The 17,255-nt window shown below is 41.1% G+C and overlaps 1 protein-coding gene across 1 annotated transcript in view; it reads right to left on the bottom strand.

Moving 5' to 3' along the window:
- Window positions 1–17,255, bottom strand: part of LOC117830390 (cadherin-2-like) — a 183,542-nt gene that overhangs the window by 48,342 nt on the left and 117,945 nt on the right. Inside the window, exons 10-12 of the mRNA XM_034708497.1 lie at window positions 12,595–12,848; window positions 5,359–5,501; window positions 2,085–2,318 (exon numbers count right to left, since the gene is read on the bottom strand). Coding sequence (XP_034564388.1) covers window positions 2,085–2,318; window positions 5,359–5,501; window positions 12,595–12,848 — 631 coding nt within the window. The remainder of the gene's footprint in view (window positions 1–2,084; window positions 2,319–5,358; window positions 5,502–12,594; window positions 12,849–17,255) is intronic.

The following is a 17,255-nucleotide window of genomic DNA, read 5'->3' as shown; positions in this document are numbered from 1 at the left end:
ATGCATCACAGTTATTCATTGTTCAGTTGTACTACCACATTAAACGTGTTAAAAATGCACAGCAGAAGTTGCCTCGTGCTCTTCCTTTACCCACATCCTGAAAGTATATTCAAGAAGTTAATACTTAACAGAGTCGACTCAGTGTCAGACTAACGACTCTGCTTTGAGCTGGTAGGTTTCACGTTTTCTTCTGTGTTGCTGTTGCTCGTTTCAGCTGTGTTTACATTCCGCTCCAAGGGTCTTTAAGCCCCGCCTACCTTTAACCCTGTAACATGATTGGCTGTTTAATGTCGTCTTCTTCTTCTGTCTAATGCAAGGGGGCATTATAGGAACCCCTTCCTTTCCAGCGATTGGAGAGTGTAACTACAGGTTTAAATGTATCAAATTTTGATCTAACCTTTGTTATTTATATTGAGAAAAATGATATCAGGATAACTAAAGTTATGTAATTATCGCCCAGCCCTATATAAAGGGGCCACTGTTCAGCAACTTCTTTTTGGTCATCGTTTCAACCAGAGATGTAAAACTAAAATTGTTTTTTCTCTCAAGTCTCCTTGCAGCCTGCAGTAAGATTTGTAAGAAATTTCAAAAGGCATATTTTTAAGACTTTTTCCAAGAGACAGACTTAGTAGGGTAAAAAAGGTTGGAAAAAAAATAAAAATAAAAATCACTGGAACTGGTACCTATTTAGTTAAATCAAGATCGTTTGGTCTCTCAGCACACTGCAATATAAAATATATATTGGTGGCCTATAGAAACACTGACAGTGTCATCATGTGATCCTTCCTTTTTCCTTTTTGATAAAGCTTATAGTTAAGCTGGATCAGGCTTGGACCAGCTTTTGTCATGCTGCTATAGGCCTAGACTGCCGGGGGAACTGGCACACTGACACACTGGGATCCTAGCTCACCTTCTTCCCCCCAACCCCCTCATCACTTCCTTTAACTCTGCCTGTCCCATTAAAGTTACTAACCATAGACCTTTCTGGAGTCCCTGAGCTCCCTTGTCTCGTAGATTCCTCTGAGCTGCCGTAGACGTCCTCCTGCTGTGGACGATCTGGACTCCAGCTGATACGGACGTGCTGGACTCCAGCGGCAACAGCTTCTACGACTCGTCTCATCACTATCACCTCTCTCTCTTACTCCCCTCTATCTGTCTTTCCAGACCCAACTCAGTCGAGGCATGATGTCTGTCTAACATGAGTCTGGTTCTGCCTGAGGTTTCTGCCTGTTAAAAGGAAGTTTTTCCTCACCACTGTAACTAGCTAAATACTGCGATGTGCAATGCTCATGATGGAATAAGGTGGGGTCAGACTGAGTCTTACCCTGTCTTGGTGTTGGGTCTCTGTTCATAATTTGACATAGTGTGGTCTAGACCTCCTATGTTTGTAAAAGCGTCTTGAGATAACGTTTGTTGTGATTTGGCGCTATACAAATAAAGATTGATTGATTGATTGATCTTCTAGTGACATCCAGTGACTTAACGTATCACCTGGTTTTATTCTTTGTGTATATTTTCCAAGCGGCAACCTCCGGTCTCAAACTATGAAGCCAATGCGGAAGTGTTATAAACTGCAATACATCGAGAATCCACTTGAGGCTGGCTGCAGAAACACCGGAAACCACATAGACACCCATTCAAAGAGACGATCTTTGCAGCATTAATAAACATGTTTACAGCCTGGTTCAAAAAACAGCTTGGCTCTACGTAGCTCATTTCTCTATCAGCACACACTGTACGGGGGGGGGGGGGGGGGGGATTTTTTTCTAACGTGACGAGTTTTTTCCCAAATAAGGACATGACTGACTTGACTCCTGGTCAGGAACACATAGCTGTTGGCTAGGAGGCTCAACCTCCGCCCCTTTACGTCACACTCTGCCTGGTTGAGTTCCACATTTCCAATATGGCTGCCACCGTCGATTGGCTTCAAAACAGCGCTCAGGAACAGATGGGTGACGTCACGGATACTATCATATTTTATACAGTCTATGATATTTTCACATAAGCAGGATAACAACATAATGAAGCGACTGAATGAATGAATGAAGTCCAAAATCAAATCTGACAATTAATCCCATACTGACCATTGACGCGATTGAGAGTCCAGTTTCGGCGTACATCAGATGGACGACCAGCCAGCTCAAAGGCAAAGGGGCCAGCGTTAGGGCTCAGGTCAGGGTCACTCGCTGTGATGTTGATGGCATTAGGATCTGGTCTCTCACACATTTCCACCTCAGGGGGGAACACGTGAGGTGCATTGTCATTAATATCCAGCAAGTACATCTGAAGGGTGCCTGTCCCGCTGGCAGGAGGGACACCTAAACACATGAATAAAAAAAGTGAATTTAGTTCGATCTCATTGTCTTCTTTGTTCATTTATCAGCAACATATGACACATCAATAACCAACACACTTGGTTCCATTTTTTCACTCCCATAAACACACACACTAGGTTTTATCTGTCACTTTATCCAGCGTTCACTATCCTGTTGCCCCAAATACTGTATTGAGCCTCCAATGTGGATTAATCCGCCTCTAAAATTAGTCCCAAACAAATGAACAATTTACTTTGCTCAGTGGCCAGCTGGTTTAGGGAGTGACTGAACCTCTAAAAAATGAAATTATGTATTTTTGACCTGCTTTAAAAGATTGACGTCTTTAGTTGGAACCAACAGGCTTGGAGCCCAGAGCCAAAAAAAACCAAATACAGAATATTTTCAAGCTAGAAAAAAACATGTCCAGTTTCATATTACATAGTTTGAGACTCTACAGCCTAGTCATTTCTGTTGAAGGTTTGGAAGCATCATATAGGGGATAATCCACAATGAACCCATTGAAAAATAATGGATGCCTGCAGGCCGAGCACTGCTGCAGAGTTTGCATACCCTTCCAGTGACGCATACTAACACTTACAATGATGTTGCCACTGTGTCTGTTATCTGAAATGAATTCCCCTTGAATGCTGTACTCTTACAAGACATAGTCCAAACTACAGAATGATACTCAGCCCTTGGCCAGTGCACTTCTGATGACAGTTTCAAAAAAGAAAACCTACAGACATTTAACCTATTGCACAAGCTTGCTTTTGCATGTCCTTGTGTCTGACGGCAGTTTTGTATCTTCCTTGTGTTAGACAAGGGCAGACACTGAGCTAAGACAGTCAGCTTGCAGGAAGCGCAGAGCACAGTGGGGTCTCTGTACAGAGCGTGCAGGGTAGGGTGGATTGCTGGAGCTGCTGCTGCTGCTGCTGAATGACATTCCTCTTGAACAATTTTCCATTTAAAATAGAGGATCCTCTTTTCTTTGGCGATAAAGCACAGTTGTGATCCGAATAGGAGGAAGACTTTTGGAATACTGCACGAAATATGAAGAACAACATCTCCATTAGAAATCAATGGGAGTACTGTTCCCACAGACTGCCTATGTTATCCCACAGGTCTCCCTAATCAGGATATTTGATTACTGGATCAAGTATTGAAATGTAATCAAAAGTGGACAGTGCACTCGGTTGTGTCAAGGAGGAAGTCTCCTCTTTCCAATCATTGAAGTAGGAACAGAACATGAATCACATATTTTTTTTCTAAGAAAGGTTTTTAATGCCATGACCATGGCCGTTACACCGCTGTATAACTTCAGTACTGATGTGACAACTTACTGCTCACTGGATTGAAAAACTCTGAATGTTAGGACGTCTTCAAAGTCACTTTTAATGACCATAATGACTACTTTATTTCATGGTCACTGACAAAAAACAGATATGGGCTGTGACAATATTTAATCTAAATTAAAAGAATGTAATGAGACTCTGCAGAAGAGGACAAGCACTGGGTTGCACCAGTTGTCCATTAGGTTAAACGTAGCCTAGTTTGAACATAACTACTAATTTAGGATGGAGTTTACACTCTACTACTCAGCTGAGATAGTTCCAACATTGGCATAAGTTACATCTTAAATTCAACACCTAGCTCTGAGTGGGTGTAAAGCCCTCTGTAAAAGACTGGTTGTCATAGCGCACTGTTTTCAAAGATGGGATCATTTGAAGGATAAGGAGAAGCAGAGAGTTGAACCAGCTGTGATGCTGACAGCACGCTCTTAATGATAGATTACACAAATAACAAACGTATGTCACTGTTAATAAACGTATAAACCAGGGGCGTCAAACTCATTTCAGTTCAGGGGCCACACACAGCCCAAGTTGATATGAAGGGGGCCGGACCTGCAAAATCAGAACATAATAACCTATAAATAATAAGAACTCCAAATGTTTACCTTTATTTTAGTGCGAAAAAGTACAAGTACATTCTGAAACTGTTCACATTTCATGAACTATCTTTCTGCAAAAACAGCTGTTGTGTTTTCGCTATGATGAGTCTTAATGTGAGGCAGAATATTTTACTCTTTAAGCCCTGAAACCTGCTGCCAATACACCAAACACACAGGTTACCCATTCACCTGACACAGAGTGTGATGTTTACTGTAAAAGAACAGATAAATTATAACAATGAAGAAGGTAAAGTTGATTATTTTGGACCCCAAAGCTCCAGCAGGAACAGTTTGCTTGCTGGACAGTGTTGTATGAGGGGGTGTAGAGCTAGTGTTAGTAGTTAGTGGATCATCTTATAGTGCTCTAAAAAGTCTTTATGAATCTCCACCGGATTATGCAAACAGTAAGTAATCTATTTTCTCACTTTGAGAAAAAAAGTCCAGGAAAAAAAGTGCCGTTCAGGTGTGCTCTGTCAGCAATATGATTGTATGTGACCCCCAGAGGCCAAATTTGAAACCGTGGTTACTTTTATTGAAACATTACAGTTAATGTCTTCTCTGTACTTTTTTCACTTTGCAAAGTCATTTCGTGGGCCGGATTGGAACCTCTGGCGGGCCGGTTTTGGCCCTTGGGCCGCATGTTTGACATCCCCATCAAGAAAAAAGCTGTTCACTGTCTGCGACAATATTTTGATTAGTTTGGACGTTATGGTCTAAGATGAACATTACGTCTCTGTGGTGCAAACAAACCACGACACAACTTTAGTTACAAACTAACTAGTCTCAACGTATGGTTTATGGTGGACTTTACACTCTAACTTAGGACTCAACTGATGCAGTGCTGGTGCAACAGGCCACAGTTCTCCCTGTAACGGACACATTATGCAGTTTTAGATTCCTAATATTATGCATCAATAATGCACATTCTATTTCTTCCAATAGATCTACAGAAGCCGGGTTACTGCACGGATTCCACTGTGAAAAAGCACCACTGCAATTAGTAAAAGAGCACACAGGCACAGTGAACACAATCCACCTCTGTATGCTGGGGGATTAGGGTTACTGCAGGACATCAGTGCTGCCCTCTTGTCTCACCGTTATCAGAAGCCATGAAGGTGACGTTGTAAAGGTTGTTCTTGACGTAGGGAGACTCTCGGTCGAGGATGGCAATGGTGGAAATCCGACCATTAACCGGGTCAATCTCCAGCCAGTTGGCAGGGTCATACATCTTGGAGTACCTGGATTCAGTCAGAGAGACACAGCATAAGAATCTACAACAGAGAGGCTCCTTTATCTGCTCACCTGGCTGCAGGCCAAGCAGCCACTGCTGAGCTGATACATGCAGGCTGCAGCACTCCCGTGAAGCAACCACGACTCATTCATTTATTCTAAATGGAAATGAAAATTGACTAGAAAAATACATTCAGTGGAAATTTAATTTGTTTGTTTTCCAGACTTGGAATCAACCCATACACATAATGGAGCTTGGAAAATTCCTGTCACTTGCTGATGAAATGTATTTCTATAAAAGATTTACTGATGCTCATTCATCTGCATTGCTGCAAAACAACACAGCAGCAAAAGCCATGTTTCAAAAGGGAAACACATTTGACAAATTATGTGAATAAACAAGGAAATAGCACAGCTTTAAATAACGGCAAGCCAAACTGCTACCCATAAATAGGAAATATTGTCCATTTTGTGTATTAGTAATTGGTGGGACAAAAAGTTGAAAGCACAGTCATGAATAAATGTAGAAGCAGCACCGACTGCAGAATAAAAAAGCTACAAAAAAAAGAAAAATCAGAAACCAAAATGCTCTCTGTGGCCCACTCCATAGTGCACAATACACTTCCTTTATGTGTGTGAGTGTGTGTGTTTGTGCGCTTGCGTGTTTGTGTGAACACAGTCTGCGTCCACCATTGGCTGTTGCTAGGCTACAAAGACTTCAGCACCACATTTAGAAACAAATAGTGGGATGTAAAAGAAAGAAGGATGGGGACAAGACGCTGCAGTCCTGCAGGCTTTCTGCACTCCATTCTGGTTATTGTTGAGCTGTTAGCTCAGAGCTGCAGGAATTGAAAAGATATGCGTTTCCTCCAGACAAGATGTTTTTGGGGAGAAAAAAAAGCAGCCGTCTTATCAGCTTTCATCTCAAAATAGGCCTGCAAGTGAGAACAGCATGACGCCCTCGCTATATGTGAAGGGAAATTTTCACACTACTGAGCAAATTAAATTGTGCTGTTGAACATGATCACTGAAGTATTAGCACCCTTATATATTTCACTGGGTTGACTCGGGAACGCTTCATTTTTAATGAAACTCTAACTTTGAGGTTACATTTTTGTAACTTGTAAGGTCCTTGTGTGTGTTCTTATCAAAAATGTTCCTTTACGCACAGCCAACCCTCATTCATTGTTCATTAAACAACATCTTTTTCTACAATTAGCTTCTTTTTCTTTCCCCTCGTTCCTGATCACACAGCAGCAGGTGAGTCGCTTGCTGATGAGGCTTGTTGTTCTGACGGCATATGGAAATGCTTGGAATAACAATGCTGTTCTGAATGGCATTGACGGCCAATCAGACGCATTTCAAATGTTAAGAGGATGTCTCTCTGTCTCTCTCTGTGTGTTTATGTTTCTCTGACAAGCATGTTTGAAACCTGCTAGCAACCAGTGCGAGGAGTAGAAGTGAGTGAAAGTAATTCACTAACTAATCCAGAATGCAGCAGCTCGGCTTTTAACTGGCTTTAGCAGACGGCATCGCATCCCTCCTGTCCTCACTTCTCTCCTCTGGCCTCCTGTGTGTTTTAGAATAGATTTTAAGATTTTACTGACCACTTTTAAAGGTGACATATCATGCAAAATTGACTTTTTAATGGTTCTCTACCTGAAATATGTTTCCCTAGCATGTCTACAAACCCCCCGAGAATGAAAAGAATCCATTCTGCCCCTGTTCTGATTTCTCCACCTTTCTGTAAATGTGTGTGAAACCAGCCGTTTCAGACTTCAGTGTTTCTGTTACGTCACAACAATATCCGATCTGTCACGGAGTCAGAGCTCGGAGCTTGTTCAGTCCATAGACTGTATAAAATACAACTCAATCCCTCCTCTGTTTTTCATTCCCTGCACAAATGTGTGCTAACAAGGAGCTTAGGAGGGAGGCATGCTAGTTGTAGGCTGTCTTAATAAACACAAAGGTCAGTTTTACTCCCCACGTCTGCAGATTTGAAGATCTAGTTGGTGATTTGTATTTACCATGGATAAGTGCTAGCGCTAGTTAGCATAGCTACATAGCTACATGTCGTAGCTGTAGCTGTGTACCAAGACACACGTCAACATACTGATAAATAAAACAACAAGAAACACAGAATCTGTGACCAATCCTTCAGAAAGGTCCTGCTGCCTTTCTGGCAGAGGTCGGTTTGACTCCCCACGTCTGCAGATTTGAAGATCTAGTGGATGATTTTTATTTATCATGGATAAGTGCTAGCGCTAATTAGCATAGCCACATAGCTACATGTTTGTAGCTGTGTACCAAGACACACGTCTACATGCTGATAAATAAAACAACAAGAAACACTAAATCTGTGACCAATCCTTCAGAAAGGTCCTGCTACAGGCGCCTCTCCGTCAGGATCAGATTCTGGATCAGATTCAGAGGGTTGAAGTAACGTGATCTCTGAGCAGCCGTGTATATTCAGCCAACATGTAAACATTAGATCAACGTGCTGGACAGCCGAAGGTTCATCCACTTCCTGAGGGGGCGTGGTCAGAGGGAAAACAGACTGTTCTGAGGAGGGCTGAAGAAGAGGGGTTTTCAGGCAGACCAAAATCTGATTTCAAAGTGTTTTTTTGAGCATAAACTTTAAAGACATGTTTTGGGGACCTCTTAGAACAATATATGTTGATGAAAAAAGCGTGATATGTCACCTTTAAAGCTTGTTTAGGTCTTGCCCAAGCTACATTGCGGAAATGCTGACACCAAACCAGCTTTCTCATGGCCTTAGATCCTCAGATGGGGCACTTTTGGGCGTTCCAAAGTCGTGGCTCAAATCCAAAAGGGATCACGCTTTCTCTGTCAGAGCCCCTCCACTTTGGAACGACTCTTTGAACTATTTTATTACTGCCCACTTTTACAGACTTATTTTCATGTGTCTTCACCCTTTGAACCACTATTCATTCTTATTTATTATTTTATCTAACTACTAATTGTTTTACATCTTATTTGATTATTTATTTTTGTATTATTTATTTTCTTAATTTATTATCTAATCTTTCCTTTTCTATTTGCTTTTTTTTTATCTACTAATTAATCATTTTTAATCTTCTTTGATGATTGTTTTATTATTATTTATTTTTTCTTGTATTATTTAAATTTTCTTGATCTATCCATTCCCATTTTCTCTGATGTGATGTCTGCACCTTAAAACCCATTTATTGTCCTTTAATTCTTTTATTTACTTAGAAAGAAAGATTGATTGCTAAAATTGGTTGAAATATGAACATACAGTTGTGCTCATAAGTTTACATACCCTGGCAGAATGTATGGCTTCTTGAGTAGTTTCTGTTGTCTTTATGATATAAAAAGAGTAAACACAGTTGTTTGATAAAAATGTTGCTTCACCCAACCACTAACCATGGGTGAAACTAATGTTTTTCTCTTATCATTCAAATTCTCTGAAAAATGGCCAAAAAAAAATCACAAATTCTGCCAGGGTATGTAAACTTATCAGCATATCTGTATGCAGCTGCAAATGTGACTGAGCGGCCTGCCTGGGTGTAGTCTTAGGAAAACACTGATGCACAACATGCAAGACAAGCTGACTGTAACTCTTTATCTTGACTTTAAACCATCATACTGACAGTCTCTATTTGCCAAAATTAATTAATTAACTATCACCATCCCCAGTGTGTTCACATACCTAATGAACATTGTATGGCTTAAGGTACCAGTGGCTGTTTGAACTATTTCAGAACTTTCCTCAGTGATTTATCAGCTGTGCAAAATGGAAGTCAGTAGGATTTAAAGTTCTCTATGAGCTCCCATTCTCATTTGCTGCACAGTTATCTGTGTCACTTTTCAAGTGGAAAATCCTGTGCAACAATTTCCTCCTTCTTCAAGTGGGACCAAGAAATGTGTGCAATTGTCAAATGTTTTTGTATTCTTTCGTGGCTCTAACTCATGCCATCAACGCTCACTCACCAGCACCGAATGACTCAGCTGCTGAACTGATCAGGGATTCCATAAAAACCACAACAGCTGGGAAGAAAATAGCTTGAGCTGCTTTTCTTGTTGCATAATGAGACAGTTCGTGGCTAATTGCAGTCTAAATTCAGTCACTGACGCGTACTGCTGAGATGTTGATTAATGTGCATTGTCCTAATTAAATTAACTCAATTAAAAAAATGTGTCTGCCTTTCTCACAAGTACAGAAAAGATAGACCTTGCAGAGGAAATTTCCACAGAACACATAGCTACATTGAGAATAAAAAAACAGTGATTAACTAGCAATACATGCCCAACATTTTACTCTTCATCAACCAATCAGTCAACTAATAACCATCATTTCAGAAGAGAGAAATCCTCCTAAACACATAGAAGATGCCACCAAGTAGTTCTCATGATCACTTAGGTTGTTGTAGCTATAAGAAGTATCAAATACTTCCCTATTCACATAGAAAATATAATTCAGATGTTACAATATATCCCCTACGGGTATTGCTGTGTTATATCCATACAAAATAGGTCGAACATGTATTTACGATGACCTTGACCTCTAACCAAAAAAATCCATCCGTGAATCCCTTTGGGATGTTTTTGTTCTTTCTAAAGATACTCTCTGCAGGCTTTCCTGAGATAACCAAGAACTGGATGAGCCATGAGATGGAAAACACTTTCAAAAGTAAGTTGTTATGGCATAAAAAATATGACTGAATGTTATGTACTAGTTCTTCATGTTAAACAAGTGAAGATAATCCCAATTATACGCATTATGTAGCTCATTGAAATTCACCATGATTGAACAGTATTGATTGTTTATTTACAATCTGTGATACAAGCCTCTACCCATAAAAGGAGTCTTTTAATGTTAAAAAATGTCATTGATATTTTGAGGTATTTAAGAGGCAACATGTATTTTTCTGCAATAACTGACATGTAAGCCAATAGTAAAGTCACTGACTATAGACCTTTCTGGAGTCCCTGAGCTCCCTTCTCTGCTAGGTTCCTCTGAGCTGCCGTAGACGGCTTGCTGCTGTGGACTTGCCAGACTCCAGCTGCTACAACTACTACTATCTGTCTCACCACTATCATCTCTCTCTCTATTCATCTCCCTCTATCCGTCTTTCCAAATTAGGGATGTACATTTTAAGTATTTTCCGTGATCGATTTTGGAAATGTTAACGATCAATTATCAATTAATTGGTAAAAAAAAACATTATTATTCTTACATCAAAAACAATGCCAAATACGTTGTTTTCCCCCTAAATTGTATTTTCTACAGCAACAAAATGCAAATAACTGACTGTATTGAATACGGGTACATGTTTGACACGCAGCATATCAACGATCAGGCTCATTAAAATATTCTCCGCGGACATAGTCTTATAATGTGAAGGCTCATAATACTAACAGAACAGTACTTCAGACTCACAGTGTCCAGTTTTCTGTCTACTCGTTCTTATTGAGAAAAATAAACATGTGTATTTGATCAGGTGTCAGCCAGGAGCGCAACCGGGTCAGAATCAGTCCCGCTGCAGAAAAGCTCAGACGGCTCTGATGTTGCTGGTCTGTAAACGTAGCGTACCAGAATTTCCCACCTGTCTGTTGCCTTCGTATCCAAAAGGTGGGAAATATCCTGTTTAAAGCTGTCAACCTTTGTGTCCGTGTCGTTGTTGGCAGCAGTCTTTTAAAAAAGCACTCATGGAGACCTGACGCACAGCCGCAGCCTCCAGCTGAGCGTCTCCGCTGTGCGCAACACCTTTAACAGCTGATTCACATCAAAACATGCTTTAAACTTAAACAACCTCCCTGATAGCTGAGTGTTATATGAGACCACATGATGTTTGTTCCACGTGACGGAACATTGATAACAAAAATGTGTGTTTCGAGTAATTTCTTAACAATCAATTAATCGATAATCGATTAATTGTGGTCATCCCTATTCCAAACCCAACTCGTCTAACATGAGTCTGGTCCTTTTGAAGGTTTCTGCCTGTTAAAAGGGAACTTTTTCTTGCCGCTGTAACGAGCTAAATGCTGCAAAGTGCTCTGCTCATGGTGGATTAAGATGAGATCAGACTGAGTCCTGCCCGTTAGATGTCATACATCTACCCCTCTTTCCAACACAAATTCGGTCGAGGCAGATGGCTGTCTAACATGAGTCTGGTTCTGCTCGGGGATTCTGCCTGTTAAAAGAAAGTTTTTCCTTGCTAAATGCTGCAAAGTGCTCTGCTCATGGTGGATTAAGATGAGATCAGACTGAGTCCTGTCCGTTAGATGTCATATATATCTACCCCTCTTTCCAACCCTAACTCGGTCGAGGCAGATGGCTGTCTAACATGAGTCTGGTTCTGCTCGGGGTTTCTGCCTGTTAAAAGAAAGTTTTTCCTTGCTAAATGCTGCAAAGTGCTCTGCTCATGGTGGATTAAGATGAGATCAGACTGAGTCCTGTCTGTAAGATGGGACTGGATCTTATCCTGTCTTGATGTTGGGTCTTTGTTAATAATATGACATAGAGTGGTCTAGACCTGCTCTGTTTGTTAAGCGTCTTGGGATAACATTTGTTGTGATTTTGCACTATATAAATAAAGATTGATTAACTGATTAATTCCAGTAGCAGGAGCTCATGAATGGGCTTGAAAAACTCTTGCAGTAGTAGAGAATAGCTTTATGCTCACACTGCTTTATATCTAATCGCAACAATCCAGCTCCACAAGGATATGCATTATTGAAATAGATAAAGCTAATACTGTAACTGAGTCTGAGGTTGCATTAAAATTCATGCTAATAAGCTCATTTTCCCTCAGTCATACCTTTTCAATGACAGTAACTGTCAGTGACTTCAAAATTAATTCTAATAAATGCAAGGCTAATTTAAAAGATGAAAAGGCCTTCAGATATTCAAAGCACCTTTTTATCAAAAGACACTGAGAGACATGTTCACTTCTCTACTTAAACCTGCTCATCATTTCACAGTTTAACTACACATTTAAATCACACACTGTTTTTTTCTTTTGATTGATGTAATACACTTTGACAACCAGCACACGCTTTAGGAACACCGTCACAAAATGAACACCTCTAAGGATGTAGCGGGGGCAGTCTTACCGAACAGTTTGTCTCATAAAGCGGTCAGGGTCCTGGGCGGTGAACGTGGTGAGAAGAGACCCCGCTGGGAGACCCTCCTCAAGTTTGATTGACTTGGGATTCGGACTGAACTCGGGACTCTCGTTGAGGTCGAGGATTCGCACGGAGACGGTCGCTGTGGACTGTCGAGGCAGGTGGATGCCGCGAGCCAGTGGGACCTCATTCTCTGCCTCCACTGTCAGCATGAAGGAGCGCGTCAGCTCAAAATCTATAGGCTGGATGGGAGAAAGGAGGTGATGATGAAATTGGCAGGACATACAGGATATATATATATACTGTACATGAAGAAGGGTGAACTGAGCAGTGCAGGCAGTGATTTCAAACTGCTTTTGGAGCAAGTTAAATGAACTCTTAAGAACATCTAACTCTTTTGTCAGATTGCTCAAGGTCTCAAGCTGCATTCAGACTTTTTGCAGTCTTCAAAGAAGCAACAGTGAATTCAATTGAAATAAAAAAAAGGTAATAGAGTGCCCTGAAGTGGATTTGAGACTCTTTGATATTTCTTTTTCAACAACAATTTCAATTTCAACAATTTCACAGGTCAAAATTTAACTTTTGCTTTTAAACATAAAACACTTCAATACATGTTTTAGGTAACTATTCTTCAGTCGACTACTCTACCTCCAACTAAACTATCCTTCTGCTTTCAACTTCTCTTTTTTTTTTTTTTTCTCTTCTTTTTTTCCTTTTCTTTGTTTTCTCTTTTCCTCTTGTCTGCAAATATATTTCTGGTTTGTGTCATGTTTGTCACAAGCTGTGAAATATTAATGCAATTTATTCTTGCAGCAAAAGAAAAGAAAGAGAACATTTTTCTTCTGTGCTTGTGACTGTGTGCATGCAACCATCACCATCCCTCTTAGAACTCTGGCCTATCTTTTATTGACAGCTAATATCATGTTCTGTAAAAGAGGGCGTGCACACCTAGGTGGACCAAAAAAATAAATAAAAGAAAGTAAAAGAAAGATTACATAAGGATATACAAAGGGACAGGGAAAGAGAAGGAGAGAGAGACCTAAGACACTTGCCACTGTAACTAGCTAAATACTGTGAGGTGCAATGCTCATGGTGGATTAAGGTGGGGTCAGACTGAGTCTTATCCTGTCTTGGTGTTGGGTCTCTGTTCATAATTTGACATAGAGTGTTCTAGACCTGCTATGTTTGTAAAAGCATCTTGAGATAACGTTTGTTGTGATTTGGGGCCATAAAATTACAGATTGATTGATTATTAATGACAGAGGTTTTATGCTGTGTTCACCTAGATATCATCTGGGTGCAGCAACTTTGCCTCACAGTTTCTATGGTCTAACCATGATACAGTGCAAATGTTCTCTATCTGTGCAACTTTTCCAATTTTCCCTTTACTTCTACCAGCAACACAACATTTAGTTCCCTCTGGTTTTGACTGGGTGGACTTTTATCTCTTTCCGTCTTGACGTTATCTGAGTCAGCCTGGTCTCCCTTTAGGCAGTTTCACATCTAGTCTAAATAAGCTGTTAGACTTCTGACTGACTTGGAGAGAGATGATATCTCCCTGTGGCCTTGCTTCAAATTTTGAATATATTTGACATTTAATGTGTCCCTCAACACCTTCATGGAGCAACAGTTGTTGGATATGTCACTTCCCTGTTGATAACTCCAAAGAGCAGGTCCAGGACCTTGGTTGGTGTGACATAGCTTTTAGAAGTGTCCTCTAAAAGTAGTATTGGAGGTAGAGCCTTCAGTTATCAGACCCATCCCCTTTGGAATCATCTACCAGTCAGGGAGGCAGACACCCACTCTACTTTTAAGAGTAAGCTTCAAACTTTCCTTTTTGATAAAGCTTATAGTTAGAGCTGGATCAGGCTTGGACCAGCTCTTAGTTATGCGACTTAGACTGTCGGGGAAACTGGCCAATGACACACTGGGATCTCATCTCAGCCCCCTCCCCTGACTCCCCCATCACTTACTCTAACTCTCCTTGTCCGATTAAAGTTATTAACCATAGACCTTTCTGGAGTCCCTGAGCTCTATTGTCTCGTAGGTTCCTCTGAGTCACTTCTGAAGACATCCTGTTGCTGTGGACGTGCCGGACTCCAGCGGCATCACTATCATCGCTCTCTCTCTCTTGTTCTCCTCTATCCCTCTTTCCAGACCCAACTCGGCCGAGGCATGATGTCTGTCTAACATGAGTCTGGTTCTGCCTGAGGTTTCTGCCTGTTAAAAGGAGGTTTTTCCTCGCCACTGTAACTAGCTAAATACTGTGAGGTGCAATGCTCATGATAGATTAAGATGAATTAAGATCAAGTCCTGTCAGTAAGAGGGGACTGGATCTTATCCTGTCTTGGTGTTGGGTCTTTGTTAATAATATAACAGAGTATGGGTAGACCTGCTCTGTTTGTAAAAGCATCTTGAGATAACATTTGTTGTGATTTGGGGCTATACAGAGAAAAATTGATTGAATCTTGAACGTGCCAGAACATGTTTCAGGGAAGGAAACAGGCTGAGGAAGTTATCTTCAGATATCTTCATTTTTTTGACAGTGAGGCAGACCAATTCCTTTTTATTCTTTCCCGATTAAATTTTTAGGTCCGTGCTGTGAATAGGCTGGGCCAAAGGAACAATGCTCTTTAAAAGAAGGTCTGCAAAAAAACAGAACCTTGTAGTTCTTAATTACGTTCATGTTGAAGGCACTCTGCTCCTTCTTTTTTCAGCTGTTTATGAATATTAACCAGAAAAATGCTAAGTAGCTGAGGCCGGTTTGTACGTTGTATGAAAGAGAATGAAGGCTACAACTGCTGTGACTCTTTTATCAGGTGTGGCAAAATATAATCATTGCCATGGACGTTTCCTACTGTAATTTGATATTGTTATTGATCCTGTTATTAATAAGGCTTCAATGTTCAGACACAAGCAGCGGCCGCACCGCTGTCACTCGCGGGGTGTTTGTAGCTCGGGGCCGGTCACCACATGACCGCGGTCTGTCTGTGATGGGTCTCCATGAGAAACACTGTGTCATGCCTTCGTATCCAGCAGGAGAGCCTCCCACTCCGTGACCGCCGCCTCAGGGACGACACGGTGTTTTTAGACCTGACTTGTCACCGACTGACCGCGGTCATGTGATAACCTGCCCCGAGCTACAAACACCCCGCGGGTGACAGCAGTACGGCTGCTGAAGTCATCACACCACCTACATGTTATATGACACAGTGCTTCTACATCACACCACCTACAGGTTATATGACACAGTGCTTCTACATCACACCACCTACAGGTTATATGACACAGTGCTTCTACATCACACCACCTACAGGTTATATGACACAGTGCTTCTACATCACACCACCTACAGGTTATATGACACAGTGCTTCTACATCACACCACCTACATGTTATATGGTACAGTGCTTCTACATCACACCACCTACATGTTATATGGCACAGTGCTTCTACATCACACCACCTACAGGTTATATGACACAGTGCTTCTACATCACACCACCTACATGTTATATGGTACAGTGCTTCTACATCACACCACCTACATGTTATATGGCACAGTGCTTCTACATCACACCACCTACATGTTATATGACACAGTGCTTCTACATCACACCACCTACATGTTATATGGTACAGTGCTTCTTCATCACAACACCTACATGTTATATGGTACAGTGCTTCTACATCACACCACCTACATGTTATATGGCACAGTGCTTCTTCATCACAACACCTACATGTTATATGACACAGTGCTTCTACATCACACCACCTACATGTTATATGACACAGTGCTTCTACATCACACCACCTACATGTTATATGGTACAGTGCTTCTACATCACACCACCTACATGTTATATGACAGTGCTTCTACATCACACCACCTACAGGTTATATGACACAGTGCTTCTACATCACACCACCTACATGTTATATGACACAGTGCTTCTACATCACACCACCTACATGTTATATGGTACAGTGCTTCTACATCACACCACCTACATGTTATATGACAGTGCTTCTACATCACACCACCTACAGGTTATATGACACAGTGCTTCTACATCACACCACCTACATGTTATATGACACAGTGCTTCTACATCACACCACCTACATGTTATATGATACAGTGCTTCTACATCACACCACCTACATGTTATATGATACAGTGCTTCTACATCACACCACCTACATGTTATATGACACAGTGCTTCTACATCACACCACCTACATGTTATATGACACAGTGCCTCTACATCACACCACCTACATGTTATATGACACAGTGCCTCTACATCACACCACCTACATGTTATATGACAGTGCTTCTACATCACACCACCCACATGTTATATGACAGTGCTTCTACATCACACCACCTACAGGTTATATGACACAGTGCTTCTACATCACACCACCTACATGTTATATGACACAGTGCTTCTACATCACACCACCTACATGTTATATGACACAGTGCCTCTACATCACACCACCTACATGTTATATGACACAGTGCTTCTACATCACACCACCTACATGTTATATGACACAGTGCTTCTACATCACACCACCTACATGTTATATGACACAGTGCCTCTACATCACACCACCTACATGTTATATGACACAGT

This window comes from Notolabrus celidotus, chromosome 2 (assembly GCF_009762535.1).
Source record: "Notolabrus celidotus isolate fNotCel1 chromosome 2, fNotCel1.pri, whole genome shotgun sequence".
Taxonomy (NCBI): Eukaryota; Metazoa; Chordata; class Actinopteri; order Labriformes; family Labridae; genus Notolabrus; species Notolabrus celidotus.
This window is presented reverse-complemented; position numbering and strand designations above follow the sequence as displayed.